The 19721-nt window shown below is 43.2% G+C and overlaps 1 protein-coding gene across 3 annotated transcripts in view; it reads right to left on the minus strand.

Annotated features, from left to right (window-relative positions):
* Positions 1-19721, minus strand: part of CARD19 (caspase recruitment domain family member 19) — a 71461-nt gene that overhangs the window by 18597 nt on the left and 33143 nt on the right. The window contains exon 1 of one of the 3 annotated variants that reach the window (XM_056524345.1): positions 13827-14061. The exons of 1 other annotated variant lie outside the window; for it this stretch is intronic. In XM_056524345.1, coding sequence (XP_056380320.1) covers positions 13827-13848 — 22 coding nt within the window. In that variant the 5' untranslated portion in view covers positions 13849-14061. Of the gene's footprint in view, positions 1-5857; positions 6111-13826; positions 14062-19721 lie in introns of those variants that run through there. One more of the 3 variants, XM_056524342.1, reaches the window with a different exon arrangement.

Here is a 19721-nt window from a genome sequence, read left to right on the forward strand (position 1 = left end):
AGAAAGTACTGGAAGGATTAAGATTTTTTAATAGAAGTAATATACAAATCTGTTTAACTTTCTGGCACCAGTTGATTTAAAAAAAAAAAAAAAAGTTTTCCACGGGAGCACCCCTTTAACTCCTTTACGCCCGGTCCCGGTGTTTAAAACAGGGTCACGCCGTGACCCCGCATCACACCGGGTCGGTCCCGGGTGCTAATATAGCCGGGACCCTGGGCTAACAGCGCGCGGCATCGATTGTTGTAACCCTTCAGACGCGGCAATCAAAGTTGACCGCCGCATCTGAAAACGAAAGTAAATGCTTCCCGGCAGCTCAGTCGGGCTGATCAGGACATCGCGATAAAATTGCGATGTTCCGATCAGCTGGGACGCAGGCGGAGGTCTCCTTACCTCTCTCCGAGGCGTCCGATCGTCGATTGATTGTTCCAAGCCTGAGCTACAGGCTTGAGCTATCGAGCCCTTATCTGACTGATCCGTGCAAAGCTATGGCTTTGCAGGGATCAGCATAAGAGATCAGTGTGTGCAGTGTTATAGGTCCCTATGGGAGCTATAACACTGCAAAAAAAAGTGAAAAAAAAAAAGTTAACAAAGGTCATTTAACCTCTTACCTAATAAAAGTTTAAATCACCCCCCCCCCCTTTTCCCATAAAAAAAAAAAACTGTGTAAATAAAAATATATGGTATCGTCACGTGCAAAAATGTCCGAACTATAAAAATATATCGTTAATTAAATTGCACAGTCAATGGCGTGCGCACAAAAAAAATCCAAAGTCCAAAATAGTGTATTTTTGGTCACTTTTTTTATCATGAAAAAATGAATAAAAAGCGATCAAAAAGTCGGATCAATACAAAAATGGTGCAAAAAATGGCGCAAAAAATGAGTCCTCATACCGGCCCGTACGCGGAAAAATAAAAAAGTTATAGGGGTTAGAAGATGAGAATTTTTAACATATACATTTTCCTGTATGTAGTTATGATTTTTTTCCAGAAATACGACAATATCCAACCTATATAAGTAGGGGATCATTTTAACCGTATGGACCTACAGAATAAAGATAAGGTGTTATTTTTACCGAAAAATGCACTGCGTAGAAACGGAAGCCCCCAAAAGTAACAAAATTAAATTTTATCTTCAATTTTGTCGCACAATAAAATTTTTCCCGTTTCGCCGTGGATTTTTGGGTAAAATGACTAATGTCACTGCAAAGTAGAATTGGTGGCGCAAAAAATAAGCCATAATATGGAATTGTATGTGCAAAATTGAAAGCGTTATGATTTTTAGAAGGTGATGAGGAAAAAATGAAAATGCAAAAACGGAAAAACCCTGCGTCCTTAAAGGGGTACTCCGGGGAAAACCTTTTTTCTTTTAAATCAACTGGTGCCAGAAAGTTTAACATATTTGTAAATTACTTCTATTAAAAAATCTTAATCCTTCCAGTACTTATTAGCTGCTGAATGCTACAGAGGAATGCTAAGGGCAGCATGGTGGCTCAGTGGTTAGCACTGCTGCCTTGCAGTGCTGGGGCCTTGGGTTCAAATCCCACTAAGGACAACAATAAATAAAGAGTTATAGTTATTATTATTATTATTATTATTATTATTATTATTATAATGACGTCAGCAAAGAGCACTGTGCTCATGATCAGAGAGAATTCCAAAAAGAAAAGAATTTCCTCTGTAGTATTCAGCAGCTAATAAGTACAGGAAGGATTAAGATTTTTGAATAGAAGTAATTTAGCAATCTGTTTAACTTTCTGGCCCCAGTTGATTTAAAAGAAAAAAGGTTTTCACCGGAGTAGCCCTTTAAGGTGTTAAGTCATCACTGGGGCTGTCTCTGTATCCTGTTCTATAATTATACAAGCCAAGCGGACACAATGGGCCTCCTGGATGAAAAGAAACATTTCTATGGGACACTGACACTTTTCTAAGAACAGTTTTGTGCCTAAAGCCCTGTTAGTTCTTCCTAGAGAGAACGTCTGACCTCTTCTGATGGTTTTACATCCAGCATACATCCCATGATCCTGACTGAAACAAATAATGTTTTCATAAACAATTTCATCCTGGGTAAGATAAATGCAGAACATGGAGCAGAGGAACCACAGGACATGATATATACCTGCCACAATCTACTGTGAATAGTAAATCTAAGATGTTGCAACTTTGTATTACATATTTTACCTTATATCACTTTGGTGGTTTTTACAAATCTGCCAATGTCTTCTGCTGTGTGGAAACCACTAGGGAGTACGCTAGCTACTAATGATTTATGGGATCACCTTATTTATCCTCAGATCATGGCTTATGTATCTAAACATAAGCTCACATTGCTGTTGTGCTCTGTCCCATTAAGGGTCTGTTCTGCCCTTTTTTTGTGCAAAAATGTGTCAGAGCACAATGGACTCCACTAGGTCACCACCAGGTCCTGATGGATCCATTGACTTGAATGGGGTTCCTCGGGGATCTGATAATTTACCGGAGAAAAAACATTTTTTCCTATTAAACTCCATATAACGGATCCCAACGGCAATGTGAACTTGCCCTAAATATACCCTATAGTTCCACTTATTAACACATGCACAACCTGATATTCTGAAATAGTAGATCCATTAAAGGGTAGCTCCCACCATCCTATTTTTTTTTTGCTAGCCCGTTCCCCATCCCCCCCCGCCCACCCGGCTACGGCACTAGCCCGTTCCCTCCCCCCCCCCGCCCCGCATACCCCGTTCCCTCATTACACTTGCAGTTACTGCAGAGTCCGGCAGCGGGTGTGCAGGGACAGCGGCGGTAACGAGGTGGCGGTGGCGATGTGCAGGAGTGGCGGCTCCCAGCCAGTGGCCGGGGAGCCAATGCGCTCGCTCCCGCCTGTCTGATTGACAGGCAGGGAGCGAGTGCAGCCTAACTGAAAAAGGACTGTTTGCCACTCCAAAATCAGTCCTTTTTCAGTGGCCGGTTTTTAAATGTAAATTAAACCTTTTTAATGAAAAAAAATAAAAATAAAAGTATATTAGAGATATGTTGTAGTACATAAGTACTACAACATATCAAAAAATAAAGTTGGTGACAGTGCCCATTTAAAACCAACATCTTTCCATACTACAAAAAGTAAGAAAAATCTGACAAATACCGTATATAAAAATAGCAAAAAAAGATAATTAAGATTTTTAATGTGCCGAATCATGTATAGAATCAATGGAAATCAAAAATGGAGCTGCACTTTAACTCATGCGCTTTCCTGCCATTCCATGTACACTGCATATGCTGAACATGCTGCTCCAATAAAATCAAAGTCACAGCTTCTTGTAAACCTCAGACATAACAGTGCTGACAGCTGACAAGCTCAAAAGACCCTTTAAAAATGCAGACCCCTTGGGCTAACCTTCCCATACACTCCGGCTGGCTTGCGAATAATAGATTATGATGAGACTTACTTTGTAGATGTCTGAATGGTAAATAAGATACATTTCCTTTCCAATTAATGCAGAAGTAGCAAAATGTTAGGCCATGTTCACAGCGTTTTTTAAGTTTATATTTTTTTTTTGCCTTTTTTTGACCCTTTTTAGTTGTTATGGCTGTATTTGAAGTAGTTTTTATTTTGCTACAACAATAGCGTAAAAATGACCATTCTTTTTTGCCTTAGACTTTTTCTGCCTTGATTATAGTTTATGCCACTAAATTTTTACGATTGTAATTTCTACTTAATTAATAAATGTATAAACAAACAGTATTTCACTAATGATGTAAAGAAAACTATCCCGACAACAAGGCTAGCTGCTGTCAAGGTTAATGCAGTCACAGCACTGAGAGCAAAGCAGGGGCAATGGGCATGCAAATGAATAGACATCCATTCTATTTATTGTGTGTAAATGGTAAAACATCAGCCCCTTAGAAAATAGATTATTGTCCTAGGTGAGAAAACCAGATCTAATGTCATCCAAAAACAGTGCCACCCCTGTCCTCAGGTTGTGTATGGTACTGCAGCTCAGTTCCATTAAAGCTAATGGAGACAAGTTGTAATACCACACACAACATGAGGGCAGGGTTGGCGCTGTTTTGGAAAGAAATAAGCTCTGTCTGGTTTTCTATTCCTGGACAACCCCTTTAAAGGACATCTGCAGCGTGATTAACACTTATCCCCTATCCACAGGATAGGGGATAAGTGTTTGATCGCGGGGGTCCGACCGCTGGGACCCCCTGTGATCTCCTGTACGGGGCCGCGGCTGTCCCGTGCAGGGGGCGTGCCAGCTGTAGCATGACATTGCGGCCGGCACGCCTCCTCCATACATCTCTATGGGAGAGGCGGGGAGGCAGCGTTCCTGCCTCCCCACCTCCCCCAATAGAACTGTATGGGGACCGGGAGGAGACGGGGCATCACCGTCGACCTCTAGGTCGACGCTACGCGCCTTAGCGCTCACTATGAGCGCTAATGGCGGCGCCCCGTTAGGGAGATCGCGGGGGGGTCCCAGCGGTCGGACCCTCCACGATCAAACACTTATCCCCTATCTTGTAGATAGGGGATAAGTGTGTATTGCGCTGCAGTTGTCATTTAAGGCTATGAGCTGTGTTTAGAGGGGTTATCCAGGAAAAACTTTTTTTTAAAATATCTACTGGCTCCAGAAAGTTAAACAGATATGTAAACTAATTCTATTAAAAAATCTTAATCCTTTCAGTACTTATGAGCTGCTGAAGTTGAGTTGTTCTTTTCTAAGTGCTCTCTGATGACACCTATCTCGGGAACTGTCCAGAGTAGAACCAAATCCCCATAGCAAACCTCTTCTACTCTGTGCAGTTCCTGAGACAAGCATAGATGTCAGCAGAGAGCACTGTTGCCAGACAGAAAAGAACAACTCAACTTCAGCAGCTGATAATTATTGGAAGGATTAAGATTTTTAAATAGAAGTAATTTACTTTGAATGTTTTCTGCCCCCCCCCCCCCCAATGTGGGGTTTCCTTGTCCCCTTTCTCTACAATCAGGCAAGAAGAAGAGGTCTGAAGCTAAAGATGCCCATCTCAAGTACACTGCATAGATGTCTATGGCAAACTCAGAAGCTGTTTTTATAAATGTGCCCCATTATGCATGCATCTTTACATGTCAGCACATATCCAAAGACACTGCATAGTCTAGCACAGTGTTTCCCAACCAGGGTGCCTCCAGCTGTTGCAAAACTACAACTCCCAGCATAACTGGACAGCCGTAGGCTGTCCAGCCACGCAGGGGGTTGTAGTTTTGTAACAGCTGAAGGCACCCTGGTTGGGAAACAGTGGTCTTGAGCAGGGTTTCCCAACCAGGCTGCCTCCAGCTGTTGCAAAACTACAACTCCCAGATTGCCCGGACAGGCTGGGAGTTGTAGTTTTGCAACAGCTGGAGGCACCCTGGTTGGGAAACACTGGTCTAGAGGTCGCCAACCTGCAGCATGACAGCTGGTAGTTGTATTTTCGCAACATCTGTGCACCATTAAATGTCACTTAATATTGATGGATACAAATGTGTAAATATTGGATGATCTGTTATCAAATACAGTGATTGATACATTACAATAGAGTTGTCTCTACAATTTCTAATGTAATGCATTCTTTGTATGGGGTCAGTAAATGATTACGTACTGTATATCAATGACCCAATCCAGCAGTCAGATCTGTTGTGTCAGCAGCTCGTCCTCACATCACCCCTGACCGATGACTGAGCCACTTTTCATTTTTCACATTAATTTACTAATAACAACAACACTCCATGGACACAATGTTATCTGCATCACATAGAAATCACTAGGTACAAAGTTGCTCAATGTCACTTTCACCTCCTGCCTGATAACTTTGGGTCACACAGCAGTGCTAACTGGGTGGTCTGGGGGTCACTAACCTGACATGGTGAGATTAGGAAGTGCTGCAACCTCCTCTGGTTGATAATGCAATCTGGAGGTAGAGAACTTCCTTGTTTGTCTGTCTGTCTGTCCCTCCCCTCTCCCTGCCATGTCTGTGATGACTGACAGTGACCGCAGGGAGAAACCAAACCCAGCAAGCACCAGGCTTGGGTTACACCCAGAGAACCTCCCCTTCAGTTAAGGTGGAACTGTATTACTGCTTTGCATTCACTTACTTGCTCAGTACGACCGCCATGTCTCTGCCAAAAAGGCAAAGCTTAACTCCTGTATACACAGCAGAAACGACATATATCCATGTGACTGGGTCTCTCTGGGCCACTCACATCAACAATTATCTAGGGCAGAGTTTCCCAACCAGGGTGTCTCCAGCTGTTGCAAAAAAAAAAAGTTTCACAACAGCTGAAGGCACACTGATTTAGGAAATAAAAGAAAAGAAGAAACATCTCCAAAGTTTTGATTGTTCAAGGTCAGAATGTTCAGACCCCCACGATCATTAGTATTAGAGGGACGAATCACACACCTAATCAATTCATTCCTCACAGTGATCTTCATCCAGCTGCACTAGACGGGCTCCACTATAAGTCTATGGAGCCACGTCATTGGTCATTATAGGGAACCAATCACCGGATATTACCCTAAATAACGATTGGCAAAGCTTTATATAGGGTAAAATCTTTATCCTCACCATCCTGCTCCCCGACGGACACGCAAGTAGTCCCCTGGGCGGGGAGCTCCTCTCACCTAGTCCTGTGTCTTTGGCCGGCAGAGACGCCCCCTCCGCTTGATTGAGGGGCCACGTCCTCACTCTGCTCCGTCTCTTCAGTGAGCAGAGCGATGACGCGACCCGTCAATCAAGCGGAGGGGGTGTCTCTGCCGGCCAAAGACACATGACTAGGTGAGAGGAGATCCCCGCCCAGGGGACTACTTACGCGGCCGACAGGGAGCAGTTTATAAGTTCATAAGGCCCAAGGATGGTGAGGATAAAGATTTTACCCTGTATAACGCATTGCCAAGCGTTATATAGGGTCAAATCTGATGATTGGTTCCCTTAAACAGGTTAAACATCTTAATCTTAAAGGGGTACTCCATTTCCCCAGCATTCAGAACATTTTGTTAAGAATGCTTGGAGCGGGAAGCGGGGGTTGTGACGTCACAACCACTCCACCTCATGATGTCACACCACACGCCCTCAATGCAACTCTATGGGAAGGGGCGTAACAACCCCGCCATGCACACTCCCATAGACTTGCATTGAGGGGCGTGCTGTGACGTCACGGGGGCATGTCCGTGAATTCACACTCCCAACCGCCCACACCCAGCGTTGTAAATGAACACTGGGTGCTACAAAGAGACCACGAGGGTCCCAGCTGCAGGACCCCTATAATCAGACATCTTATCCCCTACCCATTGGATAGGGAATAAGATGTCTAGGGGTGGAGTACCTCTTTAATAGTTCTTTCCAGTCTGACCACAGTGCTCTCTGCTGCCACCTCTGTCCTTGTCAGGAATTGTCTAGAGCAGGAGAGGTTTGCTATGGGAATTTGCTTCTTTGGACAGTTTTGGACATGAACAGAAGTGTCAGCTGAGAGCACTGTAATCTGACTGAAAAGAACTATTAAGATTTTTGACCGGGTGGCCCTCAGCTGATTCCTGTAGCTGAGGGCCCCCGCTAATAGCCAACATGTGGCAAGTCTTTTGATCGGCACTGTCAAAGCTGACAGCAGCATCCAAAGGGACCTTTAATGCATCCATGGTGGTCCAGTGGGGTGAATCAATCAATTGCATAGGGAGATCCGCGGCAGAGTCGGGTCCCCATACAGGAATTCGCGGGGGGTCCCAGCGTTCGGATAAGTTATATTAGGCTGCAGATTAATGGGTTACATAGAATTAATTTAAAAATCTGTTTAACTTTCCGGCACCAGTTAATTTGAAAACTTTTGTTTTCCACCGGAGTACCCCTTTAAGCGTGTGCTTCTGCCGCTTATTTGGAAGCAGAAGGGGGTTGGTCTGGTAAATGAAAGGCACACTTTAGGGCCCATTCATACTTTGTATTTTCTGAACAGCAGCCTTTCATTGTTCTCAATAGGATTCTGCTGCACCATTCACACAACAGAAAATCCGGACCCCAGACTACACCGAAAGAATCAACGTGTTCACTATGTTGGCAGAATCTGCTCTGAAATGCATTGGTGTCTATTGAAACTGCATTTGTGCTCGGGGCTTCACACTTATGCTCGTGATTACAATGATTCATACATACCTGTAAGAAACAATAAACATAAAAAAGCAGTCAGATTTGTGCCCATAACCGGGACGGAGGGCATGCCTTTAAAGGGCATGCCCTGTAATGGATAAATTGAAAAAGGGGGGGGTCCATAAAAACATCATGTACGACCCGCCAGTAGGTACAGGGGCGTTATATACCCTCGCCTTCAACACAACTCCTTAATGCCTCGCCTATAAGTGCAGGGGGTGGAAAATACTCACGCCCCTCGCACAAATACAGCCTGATAGGCTTAACACTTGTGCTCGGGGCTTCACACTCGTGCTCGTGATTACAATGATACTGTTATGCCCCGCGCTCCGGCCACACACGCCGACCGCGAGCGCATGGCCCCGCTTCTCCCTGCTACCGGCAGAGCTGGGATTCCATCTCGGGACGCGCCCGCATGCGAATCCCAGCCTGTCACTCATTCCCTGCTCCTCCTGCCTCTGTTCTCCGGCGTGCGTGTCCACTTCCCCTAGGGCGCGCGCGTGCCGGAGCTCTCAGATTTAAAGGGCCAGTACGCCCATTAAGTAAATAATCACCTGTGGCTCAGTTAATAAATTCCTCCTCTCCCACACTTCCCTGCTTACTCTTTGTTGCTCTAGTCCCTGAGAAAAAGCGTTCCTGTATATTGCCTTGCCATGTATCATACCCTTTGCTCCGTGACCTAACCTTGCGCCTTTGCCGCCTGCCTACTGACCCCTTGATATGTTCCTGTCTACGCTACTGTGCCGCCTGCCCTGACCTTCTGCTATCCTGACTACAAGTTGCAGTATACTACCTGTGCCTCGAACTCCTCAGCCGGCTGTGTGGTAAAGCAGTGCCAGGGGTAGCGACCTGGTTGCCACCTGCCGCAGCAAGTCCATCCCGCTTTGCAGCGGGCTCTGGTGAAAACCAGTGGCTCCTTAGACTCCGCTCCCTGGTACGGTCCGTGTCATCTCCCTCACAGGTCCAGCGGATCCACATCCACCGGTGTTACTGTCTACTGAAACGTGAGTGTTACAGATACATACATACCTGTAAGAAACAATAAACTTAACAAAGCGGTCAGATTTGTGCCCATAAGTGTGACGGAGGGTACGCCTTTAGACGGCAAAAGTCAAACCCGGTAGAATAAAATGACAGGATTTATAATCATAACCAATACCACAACAACTAACACAAAACCCATAATTAGATTCTAACTTGAGAGGCAGAAAAGTAGAATTTGCAAACTAGCTATCCCAATAAACAATGCCTAGTAGCGAGGGGCTGGCACTGAAACAGGACCAGGCTGACACACTAGCTGATGTATGTATCTTTAACATACTTACCTATGACATCATGGCAAGATTGAAACCAATAGATACCTGTCAGGCGTAACATGGAGCTATCGAAGTCCCTGCTATTAAGAGGCAAAAAATTAACTGTTTGGAAAATGACACTCAATAACAAAACTGCATGACAGACTTTTGGTGATAAAAATCTTGTGGTGCCATATCACCTGTAAATCAAACTACACTCGAAAAAGCCCCTTACCTGAAACTAAAACATACCTTAAACTGCCAAGCTTCTGACTCAAAACTCTGTAGTGATCTCCCGCCGTGAGTGACCAATGCCTTCATTACCATTACCAAGTCTTTGCATAACCCTCATACCTGTAGACATGACAGGTCTTTTTGTAACTCAAGGTGCCTGTAGACGTGACAGATCTTTTCGTAACCATCGTGCCTGTAGACGTGGCAGGTCTTTCCGTAACCATTGTGCCTTTAGACGTGACAGGTAACCATTGTGCCTGTAAACAAGACAGGTCTTTGCAAGACCATCTTGCCTGTAGACATGACAGGTCTTTTGGAAAACCATCATGACTGTAGACGTGACATGTCTTTTCGTAACCGTCGTGCCTGTAGACGTGACAGGTCTTTTCATAACCATCGTGCCTGTAGACGTGACAGGTCTTTGCGTAACCATCGTGCCTGTAGACGTGACAGGTCTTTGGGTAGCCATCGGGCCTGTAGATGTGACAGGTCTTTGCGTAACCATTGTGCCTGTGGACCTGACAGGTCCTTGGGTACCCACCGTGCCCGTGGACGTGACAGGTCTTTGCGTAACCACTGAGCCTCTAGACATGACAGGTCTTTGCATAACCATCGAGCCTGTAGACAGGAGAGGTCTGTGAGTAACTATCGTGCCTGCCAACATGGCAGGTATGAAAGATATACAACCACCTATGTGTTATTATGTTGTTGCTCTGAAGATGTGTCAGTAACAACAACTACGCAATGCATCCCCCTACATATGTGGCAGGTATGACTGCTATACTGCTTATGCGTCATGATTTATTGTTCTGAAAAAGTGTCAATAACAGTAAGTACGCAGATTGTGCCCCTGCAGACATGATAAACCACGAAGTCAACAACTACTAGGGTAGTGCATACCCTTGGAAAGGTTGTAAAGTAAATACTGAGTGTAACATGCCAAGGTGACTCGAATGCTAAAATTTTGTATGACTGACTTGGTGATGAATACAATGCAAATTCTAACATTGCTAATTGTAACATATCCGCTGTAGTAATAAGGTGGAACATCTGCTGAAACTAACAGACATCGCAACACGACTGGAACATATGCGTGATTTCAAATATGTACCACAAGCGTGGGGTGCATGCTATTGTAGTGTGAGTATGCCATCTAACGTATAAAATGTTATGGACCTAACAAGAGTATGCATGTAATTCTAGCAACGCCCGTATGTAAACCTATATATACACCATGAATGGTCCTGGACATATGACTGATGTAAAAGGTAAGAACCTATGAACAGTATAAGTGCTGTGTATGACTGCACAGTGTAAATGAACATAAAAAGCTATCAATACTCACAGTATGTAGCATAAATGTTATGAATGTACGCCCGAAATGAAACCTAAGCAGTAATGTCCCATATAAATACTATGAGCCTACAAACAGTATAAATGTTATGAGCATATGTGCTATATGAAGCTATGAGCGTATGTACCGATAAAAGCGTGAAAATACCGTAAAATGTTGAGCGAATATACCGTGTAAACGATTAGAGCGATAGTGCCGTGTAAACTATGTACGTGCACAAATAAATACTATAAGCACAAACACAGTATAAAACTATAAATCACATATGCCGTGTAAGTGCTTTGAGCGTATGTGTGGAAATGATATGGATCACAAATGTTCGAGGCAGGACAAACGCCATGGGAGGAGGAAACACAAACTCCACAGGCGCACGGGCAGCACAAATCCCACGAGCACATGAACACAAATGTCGTGGGCGCATGCGCAGCACAAACGCCATGTGCTCATGAACCCAAGGCACGAGCGCATGCACAGCAAAAAACGCCAAGAGTGCACGTGCAGCATAAATGCTATGAATGTATGAACAACGAGAGTTTATGAACAGTGTGAATACCATAATAGTATGAACAGTGTGAATACCATAATATTATGAACAGTATGACTGCCATGAACGTATGAACAGAATAGATGGCAAGATTGTATGAACAGTATCAATGCCATGAGCGTATGAAGTATAAATGCCATGAGCGTATGAACAGTATAAATGCCATGAGTGTATGAACAGTATAAATGCCATGAGCGTATAATCAGTATACATGCCATGAACATAAGGACAGTATAAATGCTACGAGCGTATGGACAGTGAAAAGCCATAAACATATAAACAGTATGACTACTATGAGCATAATGAACCGCAAAATATCATGAGTGTGAGAACCATGTAAACACCATAAGCGCACGAACAATATAAATGCCATGGGCGTATGAACAGTATTAATGCCATGAGCATATGATTACAAACCCTGTGAGCGTATGAACAGTATAAATACTAGGGGTGTGAATCGCCAAGAATTTGGCGATACGATTCGAATCGCGATACCAGTGTAAAAAATGAAATTCATGAAAGTCATAAGTCGGGTGAGGACATGACGTGGACCCACGGGTCAGATCCGTGTCATACATGGAAGATGCCTGCTGCTATCAGCAGCTGACATCTGGCTGTAATGACGGACATCGGAGATTGCTCCGATATCTGTCATCGACCATACCCTGCAGCCCCCTGCTAATTTTTGTAGTGGGGCCCGCTGCTAATAGACGACATGCAGTGATCACCGCGGCCGGCTATCAAACCTTTAGATCGCCGCTGTGAAAGTTGACAGCGGCATCTAAAGGGACATGTAAATGCTCCCTGGTGGTCCAGTGGGTTGGATCGCCCCCATGCAGCGAGATTGCGGGAAGGCGATCCGCTGTGGAGGTAGCCGGAGGGCTAAGCAGGCTTAACGAAATGAACACAGATCACACAGATCAATGGAGTTCTAAGGATGGCTGCGTTCATGCAAGGGAATCTCTGGCCAGAGATGACAAGGGCTGCCAGTGTCGACAGAAGTCACAGCTTGGACCAGGCCGTTTCTATAGAAGGCAATGCATTTCTGAGCGGTTTTGTCAAAAGCATTTTCTACAGTGGGTGGATAGATAGCATCAATTCTGTAAATCCCCTGCACCCTGCTACCCGCCTGCAGCATATCCACACTCCCTGGGGAACATGTGACTTATGACATATTGTCTCTGACCACATGGAATGCTGGGAAAGGTCAGAGACAACAGTAAAATCAAAAGACTTACACTACAGCACTTCCGGGTATGGGTCCTATGCAGGGAAAAGCAACAAAGCAGTGTAAGGAGGTAATAGAAGCATATTACACAGTACAGTATTATAACATGGCATCATGAGCTCAAAGGCTAAAGAACAAAAAATCCTGGAATAATCCCTTAAATTTACAACCAACTGTGTGAGGAACAGGATATGAGGAGGGGATATGAGGTCAGGATATGAGGGCAGGACAAGAGGTCTGGGCATGTGGACGGGATATGAGCTTAAGGGTATGATGACGGGGTATAAGGAAGTAATATGAGGTAGGAATATGAGTTTGAGGGCGGGACAAGAGGTCGGAATATGAGGAAGCGGTACGAAGACTGGGTATGAGGACATGAACTGAGGGTAGGAGATGAGAGCGGAACAAGAGGGCAAGGCGTGAAGTCAGGGTATGTGGACGGGATATGAAGTAGGGGAATGAGGGCGGAGTATAAGGTAGGAGTATGAGGGAGGGATAGGAGAATGGGATATAAGGACAAAGTATGAGGAAAGGAGGACAGGAATTGAGGGTGGGACATGAGGGCTGGGCATAAGGTCAGGTATGTAGATGGGATATGAGATTAGGGCAGGAGACAAGGTCAGGATATGAGCAAACCCTCATATAAGTCTGCAGAGGGAAACATAAAAAAGTTATTGGTCTCAGAGTACAATGCTGCAGTGCAATTTCAAAATATATATATATATGTTTTTTACAAATATGTATAAATTCGGTATTGCCGTAAAGTTGGAAAAGTTGTGCTGTCAACCCTAGCAACCAATCAGGTCACTGCTTTCAGTTTCCACATGGCTTTAGGGCTTAAAGATGATAGGTTGCTATAGGCAACAGCAGCGGACTCGTTCTCCTGCCTGCCACGTGTTCACATCACGCGCTGAGGGCTTTACACTTTCCTAGTTCCCTACCAGCTGCAGATGCCAGCCGTGCCCTTGGCATGGCATACTATTCACAGCTCCCTGACATTTTGTCACTCCCCACGTCCTCCCGCAGTTGTGCACTCACATGATCGGTACCGGGGGATCATCCTCAGGCTTGGGGGGGTCCGCTCATCGCCCGAATTTTAGGGGGTCAAAGTCCTTTCCTGCCCAACAAAGTGAAACTGGATCATAGGGGTCATCACGTCAGCAGACATGTAATACGCGCTGTGTCCTGCAGGGGTCGCTTGGGAGGGAGCGATCCTGGCACGTGAGGAATTCTAGCGATGGGTGAATTGCGGTCATGTGCCTTGTGCTGTACCTTATACCAGTGCTTATACCTGTGGCTCTACAGCTGTTATAACTACAACTCCCAGCATGCCCTTGCAGTGTTTCCCTACCTGTGGCTCTACAGCTGCTACATAACTACAACTCCAAGCATGCCCTTGCAGACAGTGTTTCCCTACCTGTGACTCTACAGCTGTTCTAACTACAACTCCCAGCATGCCGTAGCAGACAGTGCTTCCTAACCTTTGGCTCTACAGCTGCTACATAACTACAACTCCCAGCATGCCCTTGCAGAGTGTTTCCCTACCTGTGGCTCTACAGCTGTTATAACTACAACTCCCAGCATGCCGTAGCAGACAGTGCTTCCTAACCTTTGGCTCTACAGCTGCTACATAACTACAACTCCCAGCATGCCCTGGCAGACAGTGTTTCCCAACTTGTGGCTCTACAGCTGTTATAACTACAACTCCCAGCATGCCCTGGCAGACAGTGTTTCCCAACCTGTGTCTCTGCAGCTGTGTTTAGTTCACAGAGAATAGTATATATCAGTTTGTCCCTACATGTGATGTCCCAGCTGTTGCAAAACTACAATTCCCAGCATGCCTTGACAGCCGAAGGTTGTAGTTTTGCAAACAGCTGGAGCGCGAAGAAGAAAAATGCTATGTGGGGTTAACATTGGCATTTCCAGCCCCCCCCCCCCCCCCCCCCAAAAAAAAAAAAAATCCTTCAGTCACATGATGAATTAATCACATTACTTGTAATGAGAAAAACGCAAGGGGAAAAACGTAAAAAAAAAGACACGTGTATTTCAGGTAAAAAAAACACATACAAAAATATATTTTGTGGAAAATTAGCCTGAGGCTGGGAAAATGCCACAAAAACAACTTACTATATGGCATTTTTTTTTTCTTTCTTAAAATGTTGACATTGGTCGTGGGAAAAACTCAATGGGGGAGATTTATCATTGCTTTTAGAGCATTTTTTTGTCTGTTTTGGCGCAGTTCAGGCGCAAGCAGCATATTTTGAGACTTTTATGCGCCTTTTGATATAGACAGTTTTACTCTTTTTTCCTACCCGTAGAACTTTTTCTTTCTAACCATGCAGAGGTCACGTATTTATCATTTGGGACTTTCGTCAAAAGTCGCTATTTTGTGCGCAAAGGTACTTTTATAGGCGTAAAGCTACACCCCCTACCAGTAGGCGTGAGAATAATTTCTACCTTCCACAATTCAACCTTTAACCTCTTGTGGATGACAGCGTCCCACTCCCCTTCTAGGACACGTGCTCAGGAGCTGAGTGTGGGTCATAGTTGGGTGGTCCTGGCGGCTATCTGCCACCAGGACTTATCTCTAATGCCAGACATCACCGATCACGGTGATGCTCGGCTTTAACCCCTTAGACACCGCAATCAATTGATTGTAGCGTCTAAAATACAAGTAAAAATGTCCCTGTAAAAGTAAGTAAAAACACCTAACCTGCCAAATTCAGGACCCGGGAAAGTGTCTACTTCCCTCCCTCCCAAGTGTCTAGAAATAGTGTATGTGGTAGAGCTTTTACCACCACAGCAGAGCTGCGCAAAATTCATCATCCTGCAGCACCTTCTTGATAAATAAGATGCACGCTAGTCAAACCCACCACCCAAATAAACGTGGGAAAATAGCTCTACTGTAGACATTCTTTCATAAATCTGGGCCAATGTGTACATGACTTGTAATAATAAAAACACAGGGGAAAACTGCCAAAGAAAAAAACTTTGGAATAAAAAACACCACAAAAACTACCTGTATGCCCTCGTCCCACTCCCCTTATATGACGCGGGGCAATGAGCTGACCCCGCGTCATAGCGGGGTGGTCCCTATAGTTATAAGCCACCGGGACCCGGAGAAAAATCTATCCAGGCAGCTCAACTGAGCTGATGGGGACCACCGCAGTGAAACCGCGGTGTCCAAATCAGATTAGAGGATGGCAGGAGGGCCCTTACCAGTCTCATTGTCAGTCTCAGCAGGCTGGAGTGGCAGAGCACCGATAACACTGATCAATGCTATGCTATGGCATAGCATTGACCAGTATATGCAATCCGAAGATTGCATGTTATAGTCCCCTATATAATTGTGCAAAAAAAAGTAAAAAACAAAAAAAGTTAATACATTTCAATTAACTCCTTCCCTAAGGAAAGTTTGAATCACTCCCCTTTACTCATATAAAAAATTGTAAACAAAAATAAATACGTGCGTAAATTTATGAACTATAAAAAATATTATGTTAATGGGGTATTCCAGGAAAAAACTTTTTTTTTTTTTTTATATCAACTGGCTCCAGAAAGTTAAACAGATTTGTAAATTACTTCTATTAAAAAATCTTAATCCTTTCAATAATTATCAGCTGCTGAAGTTGAGTTTTTGTTTTCTGTCTGGCAACAGTGCTCTCTGCTGACATCTCTGCTTGTCTCGAGAACTGCAGAGTAGAAGAGGTTTGCTATGGGGATTTGCATCTAAACTGGGCGGTTCCCGAGACACGTGTCATCAGAGAGCACTTAAACAGAAAAGAACAACTCAACTTCATCAGCTCATAAGTACTGAAAGGATTAAGATTTTTAAATAGAAGTAATTTACAAATCTGTTTAACTTTCTGGAGCCAGTTGATATATATAAAAAAGTTTTTTCCTGGATAACTCCTTTAACCTGTTGGGGATGGAGGGCGTACCTATACGCCCTCTGCCGACTCCCTTTCTATAAAATCATAGCGGGTCGGACCCATGGCTAATAGCACGCCGCACTGATCGCGGTGCCGCGTGCTATTAACCCTTTAGACGCGGCGTTCATAGTTGAACGCCGCGTCTAAAGTGAAAGTAAGACATTGCCGGTTAGCTCGGGGCTGTTCGGGATTGCCGTGATGAAATTGCGGCATCCCGAACAGCTTACAGGACAGCAGGAGGGCCCCTACCTTCCTCTTCACTGTCGCTAAATGACTGCTCAGTGCCTGAGATCCAGGCATGAGCAGTCAAGTGGCAGAATCATCGATCAATGGTTTCCTATGCGAAACCATTGATCAATGTGAAAGATCAGTGTGTGCAGTGTTATAGCCCCCTATGGGAGCTATAACATTGCAAAAAAAAAAAAAAGTTAATAAAGATCATTTAACCCCTTCCCTAATAAAAGTATGAATCACCCCCCTTTTTCCATAAAAAAAAAACTGTGCAAATAAAAATAAACATATGTGGTATTGCCGCGTGCGGAAATGTCCGAATTAGAAAAATATATTGTTTATTAAACCGCACGGTCAAAGGCGTACGCGCAAAAAAATTCCAAAGTCCAAAATAGTGTATATTTTTGGTCACTTTTTATATCATGAAAAAATGAATAATAAGTAATCAAAAAGTCCGATCAATAAATAAGTGGTACCACTAAAAACTTCAGAGCACGGCGCAAAAAATGAGCCCTCATACTGCCCTGTACGTGGAAAAATACAAAAGTTATAGGGGTCAGAAGATGACAATTTTAAACGTATAAATTTTCCTGCATGTAGTTATGATTTTTTCCAGAAGTACGACAAAATCAAACCTATATAAGTAGGGGTATCATTTTAATCGTATGGACCTACAGAATAAAGATAAGGTGTCATTTTTACCGAAAAATGTACTGCGTAGAAACGGAAGCCCCCAAAATTTACAAAATGGCATTTTTTCTTCAATTTTGTCGCACAATGATTTTTTTTCCGTTTCGCCGTAGATTTTTGGGTAAAATGACTGATGTCATTACAAAGTAGAATTGGTGGTGCAAAAAATAAGTAATCATAGGGATTTTTAGGTACAAAATTTAAAGAGTTATGATTTTTAAAAGGTAAGGAGGAAAAAACGAAAGAGCAAAAACGGGAAAACCCTCCGTCCCCAAGGTGTTAATTAAACCACACGGTCAATAGCGTTTACGTAAAAAAATACCAAAGTCCAAAATTGCATATTTTTGGTCACTTTGTATACCTAAACAAATGTATAAAAAGCGTCATCAAAACAAAAATGGTAAAGATAAAAATTTCAGATCACAGTGCAAAAAATTAGCCCTGTATATGGAAAAATAAAAAAAGTTATAGGGGTAAGAAGATGAAAATATTAAGTATACTCATTTTGGTGCATCCAGTTATATATTTTTTAAAGTAGTAAAATAAAAATAAAAAATACATAAATTAGGTATCCTTGTAACCGTATGGACCTACAGAATAAAAATAAGGTGTCATTTTTACAGAAAAGTGCATTACGTTAAATCAGAAGCCCCCAAAATCCCCCATAAGGTGATTCATATAAAAAAAAATGATAAAAACCATACGCTCCTCGAAACGCTGTTTCGAGGAATGTATAGTTTTTATCCTTTATATATATATATATATATATATATATATATGATTCACCTTATATGTTTTAATGATATTTCTGAATAAAGTCGATTTTCATGGGAGCTGGTTTTCCTGGATTATCTACACTGAGACACAGCTGAGCTGTTTGCCAGGCTTCCATCCCAAGACACTAGTGTTTCCGTTGATGGACATTCCATTGATTCCTCCAAATGTGGTGAGCTAACCCTCTCTTTATTCAATATCTCATATGGGTCTGTACATGGAAAAATTTAAAGTGTTATGATTTTTAGAAGGTAAGGAGGAAAAAACGCAAGTGCAAAAAAGAAAAAAAAAACATCATCCCTAAGGGGTTAAGTTACATTGCAAGTCATGTGATCCTTGAGATCACATGACTTGTAATGAAAAAAATGCATGGGGGAAAAAACATTAAGGGTAGGGTTACACAGAGCACATCCGCAGCATATTTCACGTTGCGGGTGTGCAGACTGCAGTCACAAGAGCGAGCTCCCAACTGCAATCGGGTAGCTCTTTTGCAGCGGATCCGCTACATGTGACCCTACCCTTAAAGCACATATACTAAAACACACTTTCATGTCACAAATGCCACATGAGGCAGAGAAGGGGGGCAACTTTTTGTGGCATTATTTTCAGGCCAAAAAAGCGCCAAACAAAATGTGTTTCCGATCCTGCCAACAGACACAAATTTTGTCCTGCCTCTAATCCCCCTTTTTTTCTCCTCCATGTGGTGTTTTTTGTCAACCTGCGGAGGTCTATGGGTGAAAAATGCCACAAAAATTTGGATAAAAAACAAAAACAAAGCCAGAGCATGCAGCAAAACAACTTCCTGTGGAGAATGTAGAAGCTGATAAATACTGGAAGGATTAATATTTTTTAATAGAAGTAATTTACAAATCTGTTTAACATTCTGCCACTAGTTGATTATAAAATGTGTTTTCCTCCGGAGTACTCCTTTAATTATACCTAGAAGGTTTTTATTTTATTCCCTATGTTTCTTCACTTAGGCATCTAGGGTATCGTGCAACACAGTTACCTAGGTATAATTTTTATAATTATAGTGTGAGCCACCCAAGTGTAATTCTTTTTTAAATTATTATTTATTTGCAGACTGTCTGTGAATTCAAGGCTACAGAATATCATGCCAAATCCATTTCTAACATGACTTTCCTATTACACCCTGTTCCAAATTATTATGCAAATTAAATTTTCTCATTTTCCTAAATAATTGATGTAAATAACAGTCAGCATAATTCTCATTTTATCCACTACTAGCTGAGTACCCGGCATTGCCCAGTTTCTCCTTCCTAATCCTTATTGGGGAGGAAAATCA

This window comes from Hyla sarda, chromosome 6 (assembly GCF_029499605.1).
Source record: "Hyla sarda isolate aHylSar1 chromosome 6, aHylSar1.hap1, whole genome shotgun sequence".
Classification (NCBI taxonomy): Eukaryota; Metazoa; Chordata; class Amphibia; order Anura; family Hylidae; genus Hyla; species Hyla sarda.